Source organism: Felis catus, chromosome B3 (genome assembly GCF_018350175.1).
Source record: "Felis catus isolate Fca126 chromosome B3, F.catus_Fca126_mat1.0, whole genome shotgun sequence".
Lineage (NCBI taxonomy): Eukaryota > Metazoa > Chordata > Mammalia > Carnivora > Felidae > Felis > Felis catus.
This window is the reverse complement of record NC_058373.1, coordinates 88,071,910-88,090,502: the sequence shown is the minus strand read 5'-3', so window position 1 is coordinate 88,090,502 and position 18,593 is coordinate 88,071,910. Positions and strand designations below refer to the sequence as shown.

The 18,593-nt window shown below is 36.6% G+C and overlaps 1 protein-coding gene across 15 annotated transcripts in view; it reads right to left on the bottom strand.

Annotated features, from left to right (window-relative positions):
- Positions 1-18,593, bottom strand: part of MIA2 (MIA SH3 domain ER export factor 2) — a 110,676-nt gene that overhangs the window by 35,213 nt on the left and 56,870 nt on the right. For 13 of the 15 annotated variants that reach the window (XM_045059849.1, XM_019832953.3, XM_045059851.1 and 10 more), the window contains 6 exons: positions 13,811-13,915; positions 9,072-9,194; positions 7,451-7,571; positions 5,940-5,986; positions 5,088-5,178; positions 2,825-2,963 (listed from right to left, as the gene is read on the bottom strand). In XM_045059849.1, coding sequence (XP_044915784.1) covers positions 2,825-2,963; positions 5,088-5,178; positions 5,940-5,986; positions 7,451-7,571; positions 9,072-9,194; positions 13,811-13,915 — 626 coding nt within the window. Of the gene's footprint in view, positions 1-2,824; positions 2,964-5,087; positions 5,179-5,939; positions 5,987-6,488; positions 6,498-7,450; positions 7,572-9,071; positions 9,195-13,810; positions 13,916-18,593 lie in introns of all 15 variants that reach the window. The other 2 variants (XM_045059846.1, XM_045059847.1) reach the window with 2 other exon arrangements.

The window sequence follows — 18,593 nt, the reverse complement described above, 5'->3', positions numbered from 1 at the left end:
CTTTTTTTTTAAATTTTAAATATTCCTCATCAGAATTCTATCATCAACCATGTATTTTTATTTTGTTCAAAAGATATACTCAGAAGTATTCCTTCCACCTCAAAATAATCCCATTTGTATCCAAATTTTACTTATATGTTTCATCCTAACCTAAAAAGGGTGCACGCCTAAGTTTACTGAAAGAAGCCATGAGTCATCCACTCTATAGCTCTTCCATTTAGTCAAGTTTATTTTTCTTTCATATCCTGGGCAGTCCCAACTGGCCCAGAAGTCCATGATGAACAGCAAGTTTTTGATTTTTAATGGATTCCAAAGAATAATTAAGTATACAGGCTGGCAATGACAGAGCTTAACAAATCCCCCATCATCCTGATGGCAATGGAATGTTGGTATTTTCTACCAGTTTCCAAATATATAAAACAGAATCTCATTCCCACTACTTATGTTCTATAAAGTCATCCCAAATCCTAAATTAGCAAATGCTGAACCATTGCTCTTAAAGGAAACAGAGTTAGGTTTCTGGGTGCTCTGTTCACAGCATTTTCATCAACCCACCAACATGGAACCCTGTGTTCTGTTTTTCAGTTTAAAGATACCTTATTTAACATGTATTGTTGGTTCATTGACTAATGAACTCACAGCCAACAGCATTATAATTCAGGCTGAACATAGCTTCTCTGACACAGGTGCTGTCTCTATAAGACACGTCACAGTTTCTTGCACTTAGGAACACTAAACAGCATTTTAGCATGATACCTGGGGATCATTTTAAAACAGCTAAATCAAAAATAAATAAATAAATAAAATAATAAAATAAAATAGATAAATCACCAACAAAAAGCACCAAAATGTGGCATTACATATAGTGCAAAAAAGGACACTTGTTTACAAAATGAGAGCTGAAATAAGAAGGAAGACTGGGAACATACACACTGGGAGATTCAAATTTCTTGCTATTCTGTGCATGTCTGAGAATGACGACTAAAGCTCCTGAGTACTGGTTTTAGGATAAAAATAAGTTTTCATTGGTTCAGGTCATGATCTCATGGCTCATGAGTTTGAGCCCCGCGTCAGGCTATTTGCTGTCTGCTTGTAGCCTAGAGCCTGCTTCAGATTCTGTGTCTCTCTCGCTCTCTCTCTCTGCCCCTCCTCTGCTCACACTCTCACTCTCTCAATAATAAATTTTTTAAAAAATTAAAAATAAGTTTTCATAGGGCACCTGGGTGGCTTAGTTAAGTGTCCTACTCGTAATTTCCACTCATGGTCAAGAGATCGAGTGGTGAGTCAGGCTTTGCGCTGGTCATGGAGCCTGCTTAAGAGTCTTTCCCTCTCCCTCTACCTAACCGCCATATGGATACACACACAAGCACACTTTCGCTCTCTCAAAAAAAAAAAAAACAATACAGGGGCGCCTGGGTGGCTCAGTCGGTTAAGTGGCTGACTTCGGCTCAGGTCATGATCTTGCGGTCCGTGAGTTCGAGCCCCGCGTCGGGCTCTGTGCTGACAGCTCAGAGCCTGGAGCCTGTTTCAGATTCTGTGTCTCCCTCTCTCTGACCCTCCCCGTTCATGCTCTGTCTCTCTCTGTCTCAAAAATAAATAAACGTTAAAAAAATAATTTTTTTAAATACAAAGTTTACACAAGTAGGCGAATTTGCAAATACAGAATCTATACATGATGAAGATCAACTGTAATAACTTTCATTAAAGGGGCTTGAAATTATATTAATTAAATCAAGGAACATTTTATTTCCTTTTATGATGAAAAATATGTCCTATAGTAGTATTTGAAAATCTGGAGTCTCCAGATAGATATCTTAACAGTCGTTTGTGCATCTATGCATTTAGAGATCAGTACACACATGCACAGAAATCTCTCAATCCAATATATAAAGGTACTAAACATATCTATTCATATACTCAACAAACATTTATTGAATAACTACCATGTGCCAAGACATAATATTAGGCACTGGAAATACCGAAGAAAAGAGAATAAAGTAATTCTCTTACAGAGTTGACATTTAATGTTGGGGGGGGTGGGGGAGAAAGGCCAATAAATCGTCAGAGGACTTTAAGGGCTATGAAGAAAAATAAAGCAAGATAAGGGATAAGGGAATTGCAGGTATTATCTTAGTTAGGGTAGCCAGGGAAGGAGTCTCTGAAGCAACATATGAACCTAGATCCAAATGAAATGAAGGATTCAACCTTATACAGGGGAATGCCAGTCCAAGAAAAGGAGCAAGTACAAAAGGCCCTGAGGTATAGATGTGCTTGGCATACTAATGATCATCAAGACCAGTGTAGCTGGAGGGTAATGAAGGAAAACTAAAATGAATAAGCTAAAATTAAAGAGATAACCAGCAAAAAAAAAAAAAAAAAAAAAAAAAAGAGGTAGACAAAGGTCAGATCTTACAGAGTCTTGTAGGCCATCTAAAAGCTTTGGATTAAATTCTTACTATGATATGAAGGCACCTGGGAGTTTGCAAACAAAACTGTGACAACACCCATACTTTATGCTTCAGAAGGGTCATGCCACTGAAAACAACTATACAGGAGGTCGAGTGGAACGAGACTATTTATGAGGCTACGACAATAAACCAGGCACTAACTGATGATGGTTTAGATCCGGGTCTAGTAGGGAAGGTAGTAAAAAATGGTCAGATTCAGAATAAAAAGTATTTCAAGATCAAGTAACCTTCTTAAAAATGAACTGATGAAATATTACCCAATCATAAATTGAGCGCTCTGAGTATCACATAAGCTGAATATGCATTAAACTATTTTACTTGCCATACAGTGGAGATATGAACAAAATCTTTATTACCTGTGAAGTGTCATTTCATTTTCTTGATACAGTTCAGTCATTACTTTAAGTTTCTGCTGAAGCTTTTGATTCTCGTTTTCAAATTGTGTATTTTCTGACTGCAGAGATGCTTGTTCAGTCTGGAGATTTTTAATACATTCTATAGAAAATTTTTAAAAATCACAATTAAAGGAGTAAATATTTCTAGATGCACATTCACATTTTATAAAGATAAAAATTAGCAAAAAATAATAAATTATTCATAAATTCTTTCCAACAGAAAGTTTATAAGGGATTTTGTTCCCCTAAATGCTTTTTAATATTTTAATTAAAGAACTATATAAACTGTTATATATATATTTTTTTTTACTCCAAGATTTCCCAAAACCTTCAATATTCTATTTCTAGCATTTAATTTTCAGTTAGGAAACCAAAAAATAGTAAAATTTCTCAAGAAAGTTTTGGAGATGAGAGTTCTGAAGGGAAATATTTTAGTTCAACATTTCCTATGAAACTACTTAAACATGATGAACGCCTATTTTTATCTCATAAAAAGTGTACTAGTTAATAACTTAACTTTTAGCCAGCCCTCCTTTTAAGCAAAATTTGGATATATGTAACAGGTCAGGCCAGAAATTTGGATCTTCTGATAAGAAATCCAACAAAATCATGCTAGCTTAATCCAGATCAAGATTGGAGAGGGACACCTGGATGGCTCAGACAGTTAAATGTCAGACTTTGGCTCAGATCATGATTTGGTGGTTCATGGGTTTGAGCCCGACATTGGGCTCGGTGCTTGGGATTCTCTCTCTCCCCCACCTCAAAATAAATAAATAAACTTAAAAAAAAAAGATTGGGGAGAAAAATACCAGTTTTAGCTTGTTAACTGCTAACCCACCTAAAAGAACTATCTAGGAAAACAAAAAATAACAATTCTAAATAATGAATGCTATATAATTAGTACATCAGTTGTTTTTATTTTTTATTTTTGTTAAATTCTTTTTTAATGTTTATTTATTTTGAAGGAGAGAGAGACAGAGTGCGAGCAGGGGAGGGACACAGAAAAAGAGGGAGCCACAGAATCCAAAGAAGGCTCCAGGCTCCAAACTGTCAGCACAGAGCCCAATGTGGGGCTTGAACTACGAACCACGAGATTATGACCCGAGTGAAAGTTGGATGCTTAACCGACTGAGCCACCCAGGTACCCCCATCAATTGTTTTTAAAACCTCATTTCTCTTCCAACATCATAACCCCACCTTCTGAATTCCTCTAAAATTGAAATGCCATCTCCCAAAACATGTGTATGAATCATCACCACAAATCTTTTTTTTTTTTTTTTTTTTTTTTTTTAAGTAGGCTCCATGCCCAAGGTGGGGCTTGAACTCAACCTGAGGTTAAGAGTTGCATGCTTTCTGACTGAGCCAGTCAGGTACACCCACCACAAATCTTAATACAGGACAAAACTTACTCTGTTTCAAAATCACAAAATCATACTAACATACATTAAAATTTTAGTAATGGCATACTACTTATTCTAATGGTATATAATTATTCATCTATAATTAAACGTATATATCAAAAGGATAGCTTAAAATAAATATGCTACCATTAAATGATTTTAATGTCACACCTGGTCTTTCCACAGAAATTTTTAAATCTACATCAGAAGAAATCTATCGACCTAGGCTTTAAGCCATTGCCAAGAACTGTCACGTAACAGACATTACTGTTGAATATCATGTGGTAAAACTGGATCATAGGGATGATCTTATAAAAGTTAATAGTTTTAATTTACTACTTTTTAATATGTAAAACCATGTTACACATACAACACTGAAATTCAAAGGTAAGTAGAGTTTTACATGTTTTTTAAAATAATTTCATTAGTTAAGATTGGAGAGGGGTGCCTAGATGGCCCAGTCAGTTGAGCGTCTGACTTTTGGTTTTGGCTCAGGTCATGATCAGGTTTGTGGGGTCGAGCCACGAGTTGGGCTCTACACTGACACTGTGGAGCTTACTTCGGATTCTCTCCCTCTCTCTCTCAAAATACATAAATTAACTTTAAAAAATAAATAATTTCATTATTTTTATTTCATATGGATATGGAAGAAACTGATAGGACTTTACCAACAACAAAAAACTTAGTACTAATTTTTCACAAATTAGAAATAAAAGTCAAAAAAACAATCAAATTGGACCTTTGCATAACTGATTCAATTAATAGTACCTTTCTGCAAAAGTACCTTTATTTAGAAAGACTTTAAAAGTATACAGATATCCTACCTGTAAGCTCTTCCTTTGTCTTATCTGCTTCAGATAATTGAATGTAAATTTGGTTTCTTTCTCCTTCTAAGGTTTTTAAAGATGCATTTAACTTTAGAGAATGGGAAAAGGAAAAAAACAACATTAATCAGTTATTCCAAAAAAGGAAAAACAAAAAATCTCAATATATCATTCCAACCTTTTAAAGTTCTATTACTTTGATAAAATGATCACCTAGAATGCAATAACCAACAATGCAGCTTCCATCTCGAAAAGTTAACAAAGTGATTAGTAGTTGTAAATGTCAAAAGAGAGGTAGAGAAGATCAGTGTCCCATCCTTAAAAAGTGGCTATTTTCATTCTAGTTACCTTCAACCCGTAAGTTTTAATTAAAGTAACCTTCAAACTACAGTACCACAACTTCACATAGATCAGTAAAGATCAAGATACCACTACTATGATGCAAAAGAAAAGGGATAAACCAGAAGAAAATGGACCAAGCATTTACTTCTCAAATTCGGATATGGGGCAACAGGAATAGGAAAATACTAAGACCAGAGAAAGAAGAATGTTCAGACAGAAATATGAAAAAAAAATATGCTAAACATTTTTTATTTATTCCTTATCTTAAAAAATTTGTGCAGACCTTAAAATTTTTTATTATGATAAATTCTAAAAATAACAATATGAATTTCTAAAGTTATAAAAAGAAAAAAGCAACTGATAAAGAAAATTCTGCTCACTTTGGAAAATTTGGAATCACTTCTATGGTAACTATAAAACAGACTTTTTAAAATAGTTACTAAGGACATACGGTTTTAATCCAAATTCTATTTCTTTTCTCTATCTTTATATTTATATAGTAATGCAAACCTTAGCAGCATGAATCAGTTTCTTCAAAGCTCCTTTTGGTTGATTATCTATAGTAAAAAATAAAAACAACATTAAATTGGGAAAATAGTGCCATGCCACAACAGACATCCAAATGATTTTACTAGTTCATGCAACTAGAGCCTTGTAATCTCTATTCTTGCTACAATAAAGAATTTGAAATAAGGCAGAATGGCCTTGGACATGCTCCCAAGAAGATAAACAAAAAAGCACTGCAAGTACCATAATATTGTCAAACAGATTCTTCACGACTCTCTCTAGAAACAAATTTGTAACAAGAATCTGGTATTCACCCAATACAGTCCACCGTCTCAACTATTCTTAGGATCCTTCAGCATATAAAATATAAGTGGAATTATACTCCAAATTAAAATAACAATAAACGAGCATGCATTTTCTATTACAAAAAGAATTGCTTCTTGCAAGACAAAGCAGAAGTAAAAAAGTACAAACAGAACCAACCGTATGGGACTGTAATTTTCTTCCAAGCATTAATGCTATCATCAAAGAAAAATTTTTTAAAAATCATACCTTCTGTTCCTTAATACATGTGTTAATATGTAAGGGGTAGAGAGAGAAAAAAGAGAAAGGTCACAAAAGTCAGAAGAGCTACCACGGGGAGAAACTAGTGAAAGATGCACAAAACACTTCTGTACTCTTTTTGCAACTTCCAATGAATCTATAATCATGTCAACATAAAATTCTCTTTTCAAGTCAAAAGAATTGGTTTGAAAATACAGGGAGCAGCTACAGTGAACCTAACTCCTGCCTGAGTTTCCAGACCACAACCAGCAATGGTGATAACAATTTGGGGTGGCCAAGATTAAAGTACTGAGCCATCTAATTAATATAAAGTATCCTCAGGCATTCACCAATATAACACTCATTTTTCAAACTACACACCATCCACCCAATTAGCAGACATGGCAGGAAAAATAGGCCCTGAAATGATTATGATGCAATGTGAAAATTGCTATAATGAGGATTTGTACAACATATAAAAAGAACAGGAAGGAGGGGCGCCTGGGTGGCGCAGTCGGTTAAGCGTCCGACTTCAACCAGGTCACGATCTCGCGGTCCGGGAGTTCGAGCCCCGCGTCAGGCTCTGGGCTGATGGCTCAGAGCCTGGAGCCTGTTTCCAATTCTGTGTCTCCCTCTCTCTCTGCCCCTCCCCCGTTCATGCTCTGTCTCTCTCTGTCCCAAAAATAAATAAACGTTGAAAAAAAAAAAATTTAAAAAAAAAAAAAAAAGAACAGGAAGGAAAGAGGCTGTAAATCTGTCTGAGGAGATGGAGAAAGATTACTGAAAAAGCTGTATCCCAATTGAAGCTTAACAATAAGGAACGGTGTGAGAGGGACAGAGTATTAGAGACAAATGGAGAAGATGTGCCAAACAAGAATTGTATAAAGAACATGGTACACATAGGAAACTAAAAGCAAATACAAGAGCTACTTATCATTTTTAGCAAAAGAGGATGAATCACGACTTCATACCCAACTGCATACCATTTTCTGATTCACTCTTCATTTCCAATTCCAAGTTATCATCATTTGTTAGGTCTTCTCCAAGCACAGCAGCCCAATCTTTCATCTTTATCAAACGTTCAGTCAGAGACTTGACATTTAGTAAAGAGAGAAAAACAGAAAGTAATAATGCCTTTTGCTAACTGATTTACAACTTCTGAATATGTAGTTATAGTTTAAAAATCAATCTACATAGATAACAGTACATGACCTCTTATTCACCAGCTGATATTGAGACATATACTCTGAAAAACTATAATATTTATTGACTATTAAACTCTGCAAGTTAAAAACCACACTTGGTTATTCCTAAATCAAATACGATACTGGATAATGGTCCATTTTTGCTAAATATACTGCCTGACTATAAAGTGACAAAATATTTACTATATTACATTCTTTCCATACCACAAATAACAGTAGCCATTAACCAAACAGTAAATTTTGTGTGAGGTCAAACACCTGCAAGTGAGGTACATGATATATAAAAAGAACACAGGCGAGCCTGGGTTCTATCATAAAATAGAACCTGAACTGGTACATTACAGGTTTTCCAACAGTACTTTTTTGATTTTCTTGAATAAAGAAAGAATTTTCATTGTAAATAATGAAATAACTATGCCATATATTTCTGTGGAAGGACCCACCTAAAAACCCACTCTGCTCTGTAATTTCTACCCTTTGATCTGTCCCTCTTGAGAGTTCCAGGCAAAAATAACATGGCCTAAAGCTTTGAGTAGAGCTTGAGATTAGCATCTCATTCTTATTCTGCTTAGGAAGAATCTCAAGTTCTTTAGTAGAGTAAGTTTAGGGAAAAAATAAAAGAACATGCCAAATCATGAAAACAACTAAAGCTGGAATCTTCAAAAAATTCATAGCAACAACGTAAAGAGGATAAATGAATAGGTTTCAAGATGGCAATGTTCACTTCACTGCATAGATTACAGAATGTTAGTTTTATATCTTATGACTTGATACTCACACCTGAGTATGTTTGCAGCTTGAAAGCATAAGATTTAAAAGAGAAGGCAGGAAAAAGGGCTAGAAAGAGCAAATAAGGAGTAAGGAAAAGTGAACAAATCCTAAAAGTAAAAATAAGTTACTTATTAGAGTCAAGTTTCAATTAGACTTATTTTTTGAAAAGTATTTATCTCTGTGAGAGTACATACAATAGCTAATCTAGGTATTACAGATATTCAGCCAATACATATAACTTCATCTGTCCAATTTCTAAAATTCTTTCCAACCTCTTTTTATCAAAAGAAACAGATGGCAGTCTAAAAGACAAAGGTAAAATCCATTATTCTTTTTTCTCTTCACTCAATACCTAGGCTAAAATACAAAGGAAAGGACAAAAAGGACATACAGAATGTCGATATATAGACTACAAATCTAAAAGTCTTCAAGGAGCATTTGGGAGCAAGATGATAATATCAGTACAAATTAAAATGAATGCCCAAGAAGTACACACCCTCTAATTTGACCAAATAAATTATAAAAATAAAAGTTTCAAAAAACAAAAATTTTCAAATTTCAGAATTAGTATAACATTCTAGCTGCCTCAGTCACTAAAACCAGAAGACCCATTTACCTTGATCTGATTTTCTTTATCATACAGAACTTGCTCTGCAGATGCTTTGGACTCTTCAAATGTTATTTTCTGTTTATTAAGTTGACCCACTTGTTCTTTCCATTCTTCAGCTTCTTGTAAAAGCTAAAATTCAAACCCAACCAAGAAAAAAAAAAGCAACTTGTTATGTTTCATGCTTAGGTGTGAATGAATTTATTTATATATACATACACGACTTTTTTTAATTTTTTTTAACATTTATATATTTTTGAAAGACACAGAGAGAAGGAGCACTAGTGGGGAGAAGCAGAGAGAGAGAGAGAGAGAGAGGGAGACATAGAATCTGAAGCAGGCTCCAGGCTCTGAGTTGTCAGCACAAAGCCCAATGTGGAGCTCAAACCCACCAACTGTGAGATCATGACCTGAGCTGAAGTCGGACGCTTAACCAACTGAGCCACTCAGGTGCCCGTAGATATAACTTTAATAGATGTTATACGACACAATGTGTTGCTGAGAAGGGAAGGAGAGGGTTAGACAGGAGGAAAGAAGGGAAGGAAGGGTGGGGTCCTGTTTTCAAAGAACTTTCAAGAGGGGTAATGTAAAATAAGAAACACTTAAATATTGTTCAACTGATTTACATAATAAGTTTTTATTAAATAAGAGGTTTTTTGAGACATACATATGTTAGATTTGGTCATTTCTTACCATCCCTTAAATAATATATAACATGCCATAACTTATTTGTACTAAAATTTGTTTTTTAAATCATGTGCTGTTTTGTAGTTAGGATAACTGAACTTCCAGAGATACCATTAATATGGAATACATCAAATTCTGCATAAACAATCTTTTACTTAGTATATACTTTTATAGAAAAAATTTTCTGAACATGATACAAAAGGGAAGGATCGTTATAAAACACAGATTTGACTACATAACACTTAAAAACCTCACAAATCAAAAAATAACAAAATCTAAAAGCAAGTAACTAGAAAGGAACTCTTAAAAATATATGCGGCAAAGGATTAATAATCTTAAGATGCAAAGAGCTGTTAGAAGTCAAAAGAAAAATAAGAAAAAAAATGAGCAAGCAATTCACAAAAGAAATGGCCCATAGAAATATAAAAGTCCAAATCTATTAAAACTTTAAAACTCTATTCTATCAAACAATAATTATTGGATTTCTCTGCAAAACTAAGGCATCTTTCCTAGCACAAGAAAACTAAACTTTTTCTATGCGTGTATAACACAATAAGAGAACACCAACAGATTAAAAAAAATGAGGATTTTCTTTAAGAAAAAACTTTGAATCTGGTTATTAGTGGACTCTAGTGAATGACTAAAGAAATTGCATACCCAGCATGCAGTCTTAAGAAGTTAGAGGAGTATATTAGAACATGGCATCAGTGAATGTAGGATAGTTTATTTTAAGAACTTGAGTGATTAAAAAGGAGTTAAATGAAAGTAGATGTAAAGAATAAGACAATCTAGGTGAAAATTTTTCAAAATAGAAAAGGTCAGTTTTGATTATAACAGCAAATTTAACACAGCATTTACGACCACTTTCTCCTGAAATCTACTAAGATAAGAATAAATTTACTAAAAGATTTAGGGGGGGAAAAAAGAAGCATAAACCCACAAGAAAAAAGAAAACAGGTGATGAAGAAAAAGATAATTCTAGAAGTGGAAAGCAGAAAGAGATATAAGTATAGTAAGAAATACAGCAGAGCAGACAAATCTGAAATCTACACAGAAGATGGGAAAGTCCAAATGTAAGTTGACTTAATACAACCCAAAATGCTTAGAATTTGGAGGCACCAATATTAGGGCTATAAGTAGGATTGAAAAGAGGAAGACTGAAAGTTTGTATAAAAAATGAAAAACAAAAAACAAAAAAACAGAAAGTCCCTGCACATACATACACATACATTTTGACTCTCCATCCATCCTTCCCACTCACCCATATCTCTCACATGCATGTGCGCACACACACGCACACACATATACGTCTGGCAAAAGCCTAGAAGGTTATTTTCTGGAGAGGTGGAAAATGAAACTCTGGGACACTTGGCCCAGGTGAAAGTGTGAGTAAAATATTGAAAACATAAAAGGATAAAGTAAAAGCTGACTTACTGGATAGTGACACACCAACAACCCCCACCTGTCTTAGCTGCTTGCCACACTGTTGGCAAACAGGCTTATCCCTCTCAAACAGAAACTGTGGAGGAATTATCCCTGTGGAAAATGATCTTCAAATACCAACAACTGGGGATCTTCCAAGGAAACACCCTAGCCAGATTACCCTACAGAACAGCCTCCCAGTAACACACACTGAGCTTCCAATTAGATATGAAGAGCTTCACTATCAAATGAGCAGACTGCCATGAATCACCTAATAACTGACTTTAAAAAGAAACTTAGTAGGGTGCTTGGGTGGCTTAGTCGGTTAAGCATCTGACTTTGGCTCAGTCATGCTCTCACGGTCTGTAGATTCGAGCCCCGCATCGGGATCTGTGCTGACAGCTCAGGACCTGGAGCCTGCTTCGGATTCTGTCCCTCCCTTGCTCATACTGTCTCTCTCTCTCAAAAATAAGCAAACATTAAAAAAAAAAAAAGAAACTCATAGATAAAAGACATAGACCAAAACAGAAAATAAAGGAACTCAAAGTAAACAAAACAACTCAGGGAACTGAAAAACACTTCAAAAAAGAAAATAATAATAATAACAATATCCTCAGCAAGCTAAGACACGGCATCCATAAATGAAAAAAAGGCATAAGCAAAACAGGGGCACCTGGGTGGCTCAGTTGTTAAATGTCTGACTTCGGCTCAGGTCATGATCTGGAGGCTCAGGAGTTTGAACCCCGCATCATGCACAGTTCTGACAGCTCAGAGCCTGGAGCCTGCTTCAGATTCTGTGTCTCCCTCTCTTTCTGCCCTTCCCCCCACTCGTGCTCTGTCTCTCTCAAAAATAAATAAAAACATTAAAAAAAAGAAAAGGCAAAAACAAAATAAAAAAGACCACTTACAATTGAAAAATATAGGAGAATAAGTCAACAAAACTTGCAAAGAAAGAAAACAAAGAGGACATCTTTTGGGGGTGGGGGCAGGGGAGAGTGCGTGCATGCACACATACAAGCAGGGGAGGAGCAGAGAGTGAAAGAGAGAGAGAGAGAGAGAGAGAGAGAGACAGAGTCTCAGGCAGACTCCACGCTCACTCAGCCTGAGCCTGACATGGGGCTCAATCCCAAGACCTTGGGGTCATGACCTGAGCCAAAATCAAGAGTCAGACACTCAACCAACTGAGGCACCCACACAGCCCAAGAGGACATATTTAAATAACTACTATATAATCATACAAAAAATCCCAGAAAAAGCATGAAATAATTTCCCAGAACTGAATCAAAACCAAGACTTTCCATATTAAGAGTATGAAAAAAGACTCACACATCATCATGACATTTCAGAGAACTAGAAACAAGGAAAGATATAAAAGCTTCCTGGGATGGAACAGGTGGCTGGCTCAGTCAGTCCGTCCATCCGACTCTTGATTTTGACGTAGGCCATGATCTCACAGTTTTGAGATTGAGCCCTATGTCAGGCTCTGAGCGGATTCTCTTTTCCTCTCTCTGCCTCTCTCAAAATAAATAAATATTTAAAATCTTTCAGGGAGGAAAAGAGCAGATCACAAAAAGATTCAGCAATCCAAATCTCATCTGACTTCTCAAAACCAATACTGGAAAGTGAAGACAATGGACCAATATCAAAATTTCAAGAAAAAAAACTTTTCCAATCCAGAAGATATCCAACCAAAATGTCAATAACCGTGAGAGAAGACATTCTTAGGCATGCAAAGTTTTTAAAAGTTACCTTCTATACCTATCTCTCAGGAAGCTAATCAAGAAAATTAACCACAAAAGAGCAAGTCTTGGATACAGGAAATAGAAGATCCAACACAGGAGAAAGACAAGGGAATAGATGGGAGTGAAGTGAAATCTCAGGACAACAGAATCATTAACAGACCTAGAGAAAAAGTTCCTATTGGACCAGGAGGATGGAAGGCCTCAGGAAGGATTGCTTCAAGAAAAAAATAAAATTAGTACATTAACAAAGCATTTGAATGCACAAAGTTATTCAGCATCTCCAGAAGACAGATCTCCATGGTATATAGGAAACAAAACTAACCCTAGAGCAAATAAAATTTTGGGTAAAATAGAACATGTAGTAAGAGCACATCACGTAGCTTAGCTACAACATTTAGAAAACTGTAAATAATGCAATCAAATGAAAAACTGTCCCATGGAAAATTTTAACTGTATTGGGAGAATAGTGAGACAGTAAATATATGTGGGTGTGTGGGAGTATCTCTACATATGAAGAAGGAAGAAGCTAAATCTTCATTTGCTCTAACCACCAGAACTGCTTCTATCTTTAGGCCCCGGACCCATAGCTTCAATCATTCTCATGGATATTCACTGCCTTCCTTCACTCTGGCTTTAAGGAGTTGGTCCTAAATCCTATTTGCTGTGATTATTAAAATCTGCCCTGGCTCGTTTTCACTACTGGAGGAAAAAGGTAACAGGAGTATACACTTTTGCACCCTATATAAAAGACATATCAAAGGATATTCAGGAGACTGTCCTCCTTTCCTGCTTTCCGGGGAAAGCCTAATCTTGCCCCCAGGATGGATCAGTCATGAGTATGCCCAAAACATTTATAACTATGTAGTCACAGTTAAAGAGTCCCTACAGAGTACAAACCTGTTTCTGGCTTTCCTGAAGTTGGGAATTTTCACTCAAAGCATCTTTTATAGCTATCTTAAGTCGTTCTTCATTCATTTGAAATATTTTGAAGGTCGTTTTGGCCTAAGTAAAACACAACGTATCAAGCTTATAGGAATTAATTTAATATTATAACTCTTTTTTATACATACTCCCTAAAACATGGAATTAAAGTAAAAAAAAAAAAAAAAAACATGACAATATTAATAGGAAAGACAGTACAGGCTACCAGAAAAAAGGCTACCAGGGTCCAGTCAAGGCTCTGCCACTACCTTGCCATGTGACCTTGGACAAATGATTTAGCCTCTTTTAACCTTTTATGTGCTTTCTAGCAAATTTTGTTAACTTTTTATTATCTGCCTCTTTTTTTTAAATATGAAATTTATTGTCAAATTGGTTTCCATACCACACCCAGTGCTCATCCCAAAAGATGCCCCCCTCAATACCCATCACCCACCCTCCCCTCCCTCCCACCCCCCATCAACCCTCAGTTTGTTCTCAGTTTTTAACAGTCTCTTATGCTTTGGCTCTCCCCCACTCTAACCTCTTTTTTTTTTTTTTTCATTCCCTCCCCCATGGGTTTCTGTTAAGTTTCTCAGGATCCACATAAGAGTGAAACCATATGGTATCTGTCTTTCTCTGTGTGGCTTATTTCACTTAGCATCACACTCTCCAGTTCCATACACGTTGCTACAAAAGGCCGTATCTCATTTTTTCTCATTGCCACGTAGTATTCCATTGTGTATATAAACCACAATTTCTTTATCCATTCATCAGTTGATGGACATTTCGGCTCTTTCCATAATTTGGCTATTGTTGAGAGTGCTGCTATGAACATTGGGGTACAAGTGCCCCTATGCATCAGCACTCCTGTATCCCTTGGGTAAATTCCTAGCAGTGCTATTGCTGGGTCATTGGGTAGGTCTATTTTTAATTTTCTGAGGAACCTCCACACTGCTTTCCAGAGCGGCTGCACCAGTTTGCATTCCCACCAACAATGCAAGAGGGTTCCCGTTTCTCCACATCCTCTCCAGCATCTATAGTCTCCTGATTTGTTCATTTTGGCCACTCTGACTGGCATGAGGTGATATCTGAGTGTGGTTTTGAGGAGACTATAGATGCTGGAGAGGATGTGGAGAAACGGGAACCCTCTTGCACTGTTGGTGGGAATGCAAACTGGTGCAGCCGCTCTGGAAAGCAGTGTGGAGGTTCCTCAGAAAATTAAAAATAGACCTACCCTATGACCCAGCAATAGCACTGCTAGGAATTTACCCAAGGGATACAGGAGTGCTGATGCATAGGGGCACTTGTACCCCAATGTTCATAGCAGCACTCTCAACAATAGCCAAATTATGGAAAGAGCCGAAATGTCCATCAACTGATGAATGGATAAAGAAATTGTGGTTTATATACACAATGGAATACTACGTGGCAATGAGAAAAAATGAGATACGGCCTTTTGTAGCAACGTGTATGGAACTGGAGAGTGTGATGCTAAGTGAAATAAGCCACACAGAGAAAGACAGATACCATATGGTTTCACTCTTATGTGGATCCTGAGAAACTTAACAGAAACCCATGGGGGAGGGAATGAAAAAAAAAAAAAAAAAGAGGTTAGAGTGGGGGAGAGCCAAAGCATAAGAGACTGTTAAAAACTGAGAACAAACTGAGGGTTGACGGGGGGTGGGAGGGAGGGGAGGGTGGGTGATGGGTATTGAGGGGGGCACCTTTTGGGATGAGCACTGGGTGTTGTATGGAAACTAATCTGACAATAAATTTCATATATTAAAAAATAAATAAATAAATATAGTCTCCTGATTTGTTCATTTTAGCCATTCTGACTGGCGTGAGGGGATATCTGAGTGTGGTTTTGATTTGTATTTCCCTGATGAGGAGCGATTTCATGTGCCTGTTGGCCATCTGGATGTCTCTTTAGAGAAATGTCTATTCATGTTTTCTGCTCATTTCTTCACTACATTATTTGTTTTTTGGGTGTGGAGTTTGGTGAGCTCTTTATACATTTTGGATACTAGCCCTTTATCCGATATGTCATTTGCAAATATCTTTTCCCATTCCATTGGTTGCCTTTTAGTTTTGTTGATTGCTTCCTTTGCAGTGCAGAAGCTTTTATCTTCATGAGGTCCCAATAGTTCATTTTTGCTTTTAACTCCCTTGCCTTTGGGGATGTGTCGAGTAAGAAATTGCTGCGGCTGAGGTCAGAGAGGTTTTCTCCTGCTTTCTCCTCTAGGGTTTTGATGGTTTCCTGTCTCACATTCAGGCCCTTTATCCATTTTGAGTTTGTTTTTGTGAATGGTGTGAGAAAGTGGTCTAGTTTAAACCTTCTGCATGTTGCTGTCCAGTTCTCCCAGCACCATTTGTTAAAGAGACTGTCTTAACGGGCGCCTGAGTGGCGCAGTCGGTTAAGCGTCTGACTTCAGCCAGGTCATGATCTCGCGGTCCGTGAGTTCGAGCCCCGCGTCGGGCTCTGGGCTGATGGCTCAGAGCCTGGAGCCTGTTTCCGATTCTGTGTCTCCCTCTCTCTCTGCCCCTCCCCCGTTCATGCTCTGTCTCTCTCTGTCCCAAAAATAAATAAACGTTGAAAAAAAAATTTTTTTTAAAGAGACTGTCTTTTTTCCATTGGATATTCTTTCCTGCTTTGTCAAAGATTAGTTGGCTGTACTTTTGTGGGTCTAATTCTGGGGTTTCTACTCAATTCCATTGGTCTATGTGTCTGTCTTTGTGCCAATACCATGCTGCTTGATGATTACAGCTTTGTAGTAGAGACTAAAGACTGGGATTGTGATGCCTCCTGCTTTGGTCTTCTTCAAAATTACTTTGGCTATTCGAGGCCTTTTGTGGTTCCATACAAATTTTAGGATTGCTTGTTCTAGCTTTGAGAAGAATGCTGGTGCAATTTTGATTGGGATTGCATTGAATGTGTAGATAGCTTTGGGTAGGAATGACATTTTAACAATATTTATTCTTCCAATCCATGAGCATGGAATGTTTTTCCATTTCTTTATATCTTCTTCAACTTCTTTCATAAGCTTTCTATAGTTTTCAGCATACAGATCTTTTACATCTTTGGATAGGTTTATTCCTAGGTATTTTATGCTTCTTGGTGCACTTGTGAATGGGATCAGTTTCTTTATTTGTCTTTCTGTTGCTCCATTATTAGTGTCTACGAATGCAACTGATTCCTGTACATTCATTTTTTATCCTGCAACTTTGCTGAATTCACGTATCACTCCTAGCAGACTTTTGGTGGAGTCTATCAGATTTTCCATATATAATACCATGTCATCTGCAAAAAGTGAAAATTGACTTCATCTTTGCCAATTTTGATGCCTTTGATTTCCTTTTGTTGTCTGATTGCTGATGCTAACACTTCCAACACTATGTTAAACAATAGCGGTGAGAGTGGACATCCCTGTCGTGTTGGTGATCTCAGGAAGAAAGCTCTCAGTTTTTCCCCACTGAGGATGATATTAGCTGTGGGCTTTACATAAATGGCTTTTATGATGTTTAAGTATGTTCCTTCTATCCCGACTTCCTCGAGGGTTTTTACTAAGAAGGGATGCTGAATTTGGTCAAATGCTTTTTCTGCGATTGACAGGATCATATGGTTCTTTTCTTTTATTAATGTGATGTATCACATTGATTGATTTGCGAATGTTGAACCACCCTGCAGCCCAGGAATGAATCCCACTTCATCATGGTGAATAATTCTTTTTATATGCTGTTGAATTCAATTTGCAAGTATCTTATTGAGAATTTTTGCATCCATATTCATCAGGGATATTGGCCTGTAGTTCTCTTTTTTTTTGCTGGGTCTCTGTCTCGTTTAGGAATCAAACTAATGCTGGCTTCATAGAATGAGTCTTCATAGAATGAGGGAAGTTTTCCTTCCCTTTCTATTTTTTTGGAACAGTTTGAGAAGGATAGGTATTATCTCTGCTTTAAATGTCTGGTAGAATTCCCCAGTGCAGCCATATGGTCCTGGACTCTTATTTGTTGGGAGATTTTGGATAACTGATTCAATTTCCTCACTGGTTATGGGTCTGTTCAAGTTTTCTATTTCTTCCTGTTTGAGTTCTGGAAGTGTGTGGGTGCTTAGGAATGTGTCCATTTCTTCCAGGTTGTCCAGTTTGTTGGCATATAATTTTTCATAGTATTCCCTGATAATGGCTTGTGTTTCTGAGGGATTGGTTGTAATAATTCCATTTTCATTCATGATTTTATCTATTTGGGTCATCTCCCTTTTCTTTTTGAGAAGCCTGGCTAGAGGTTTATCCATTTTGTTTATTTTTTCAAAAAACCAACTCTTGGTTTCATTGATCTGCTCTACAGTTTTTGTAGATCCTATATTGTTTATTTCTGCTCTGATCTTTATTATTTCTCTTCTTCTGCTGGGTTTGGGGTATCTTTGCTGTTCTGTTTCTATTTCTTTTAGGTGTGCTGTTAGATTTTGTATTTGGGATTTTTCTTGTTTCTTGAGATAGGCGTGGATTGCAATGTATTTTCCTCTCAGGACTGCCTTCGCTGCATCCCAAAGCGTTTGGATTGTTGTATTTTCATTTTCATTTGTTTCCATATATTTTTAAATTTATTCTCTAATTGCCTGGTTGACCCATTCATTCTTTAGTAGTGTGTTCTTTAACCTCCATGCTTTTGGAGGTTTTCCAGACTTTTTCCTGCGGTTGATTTCAAGCTTCATAGCATTGTGGTCTAAAAATGTGCATGGTATGATCTCAATTCTTTT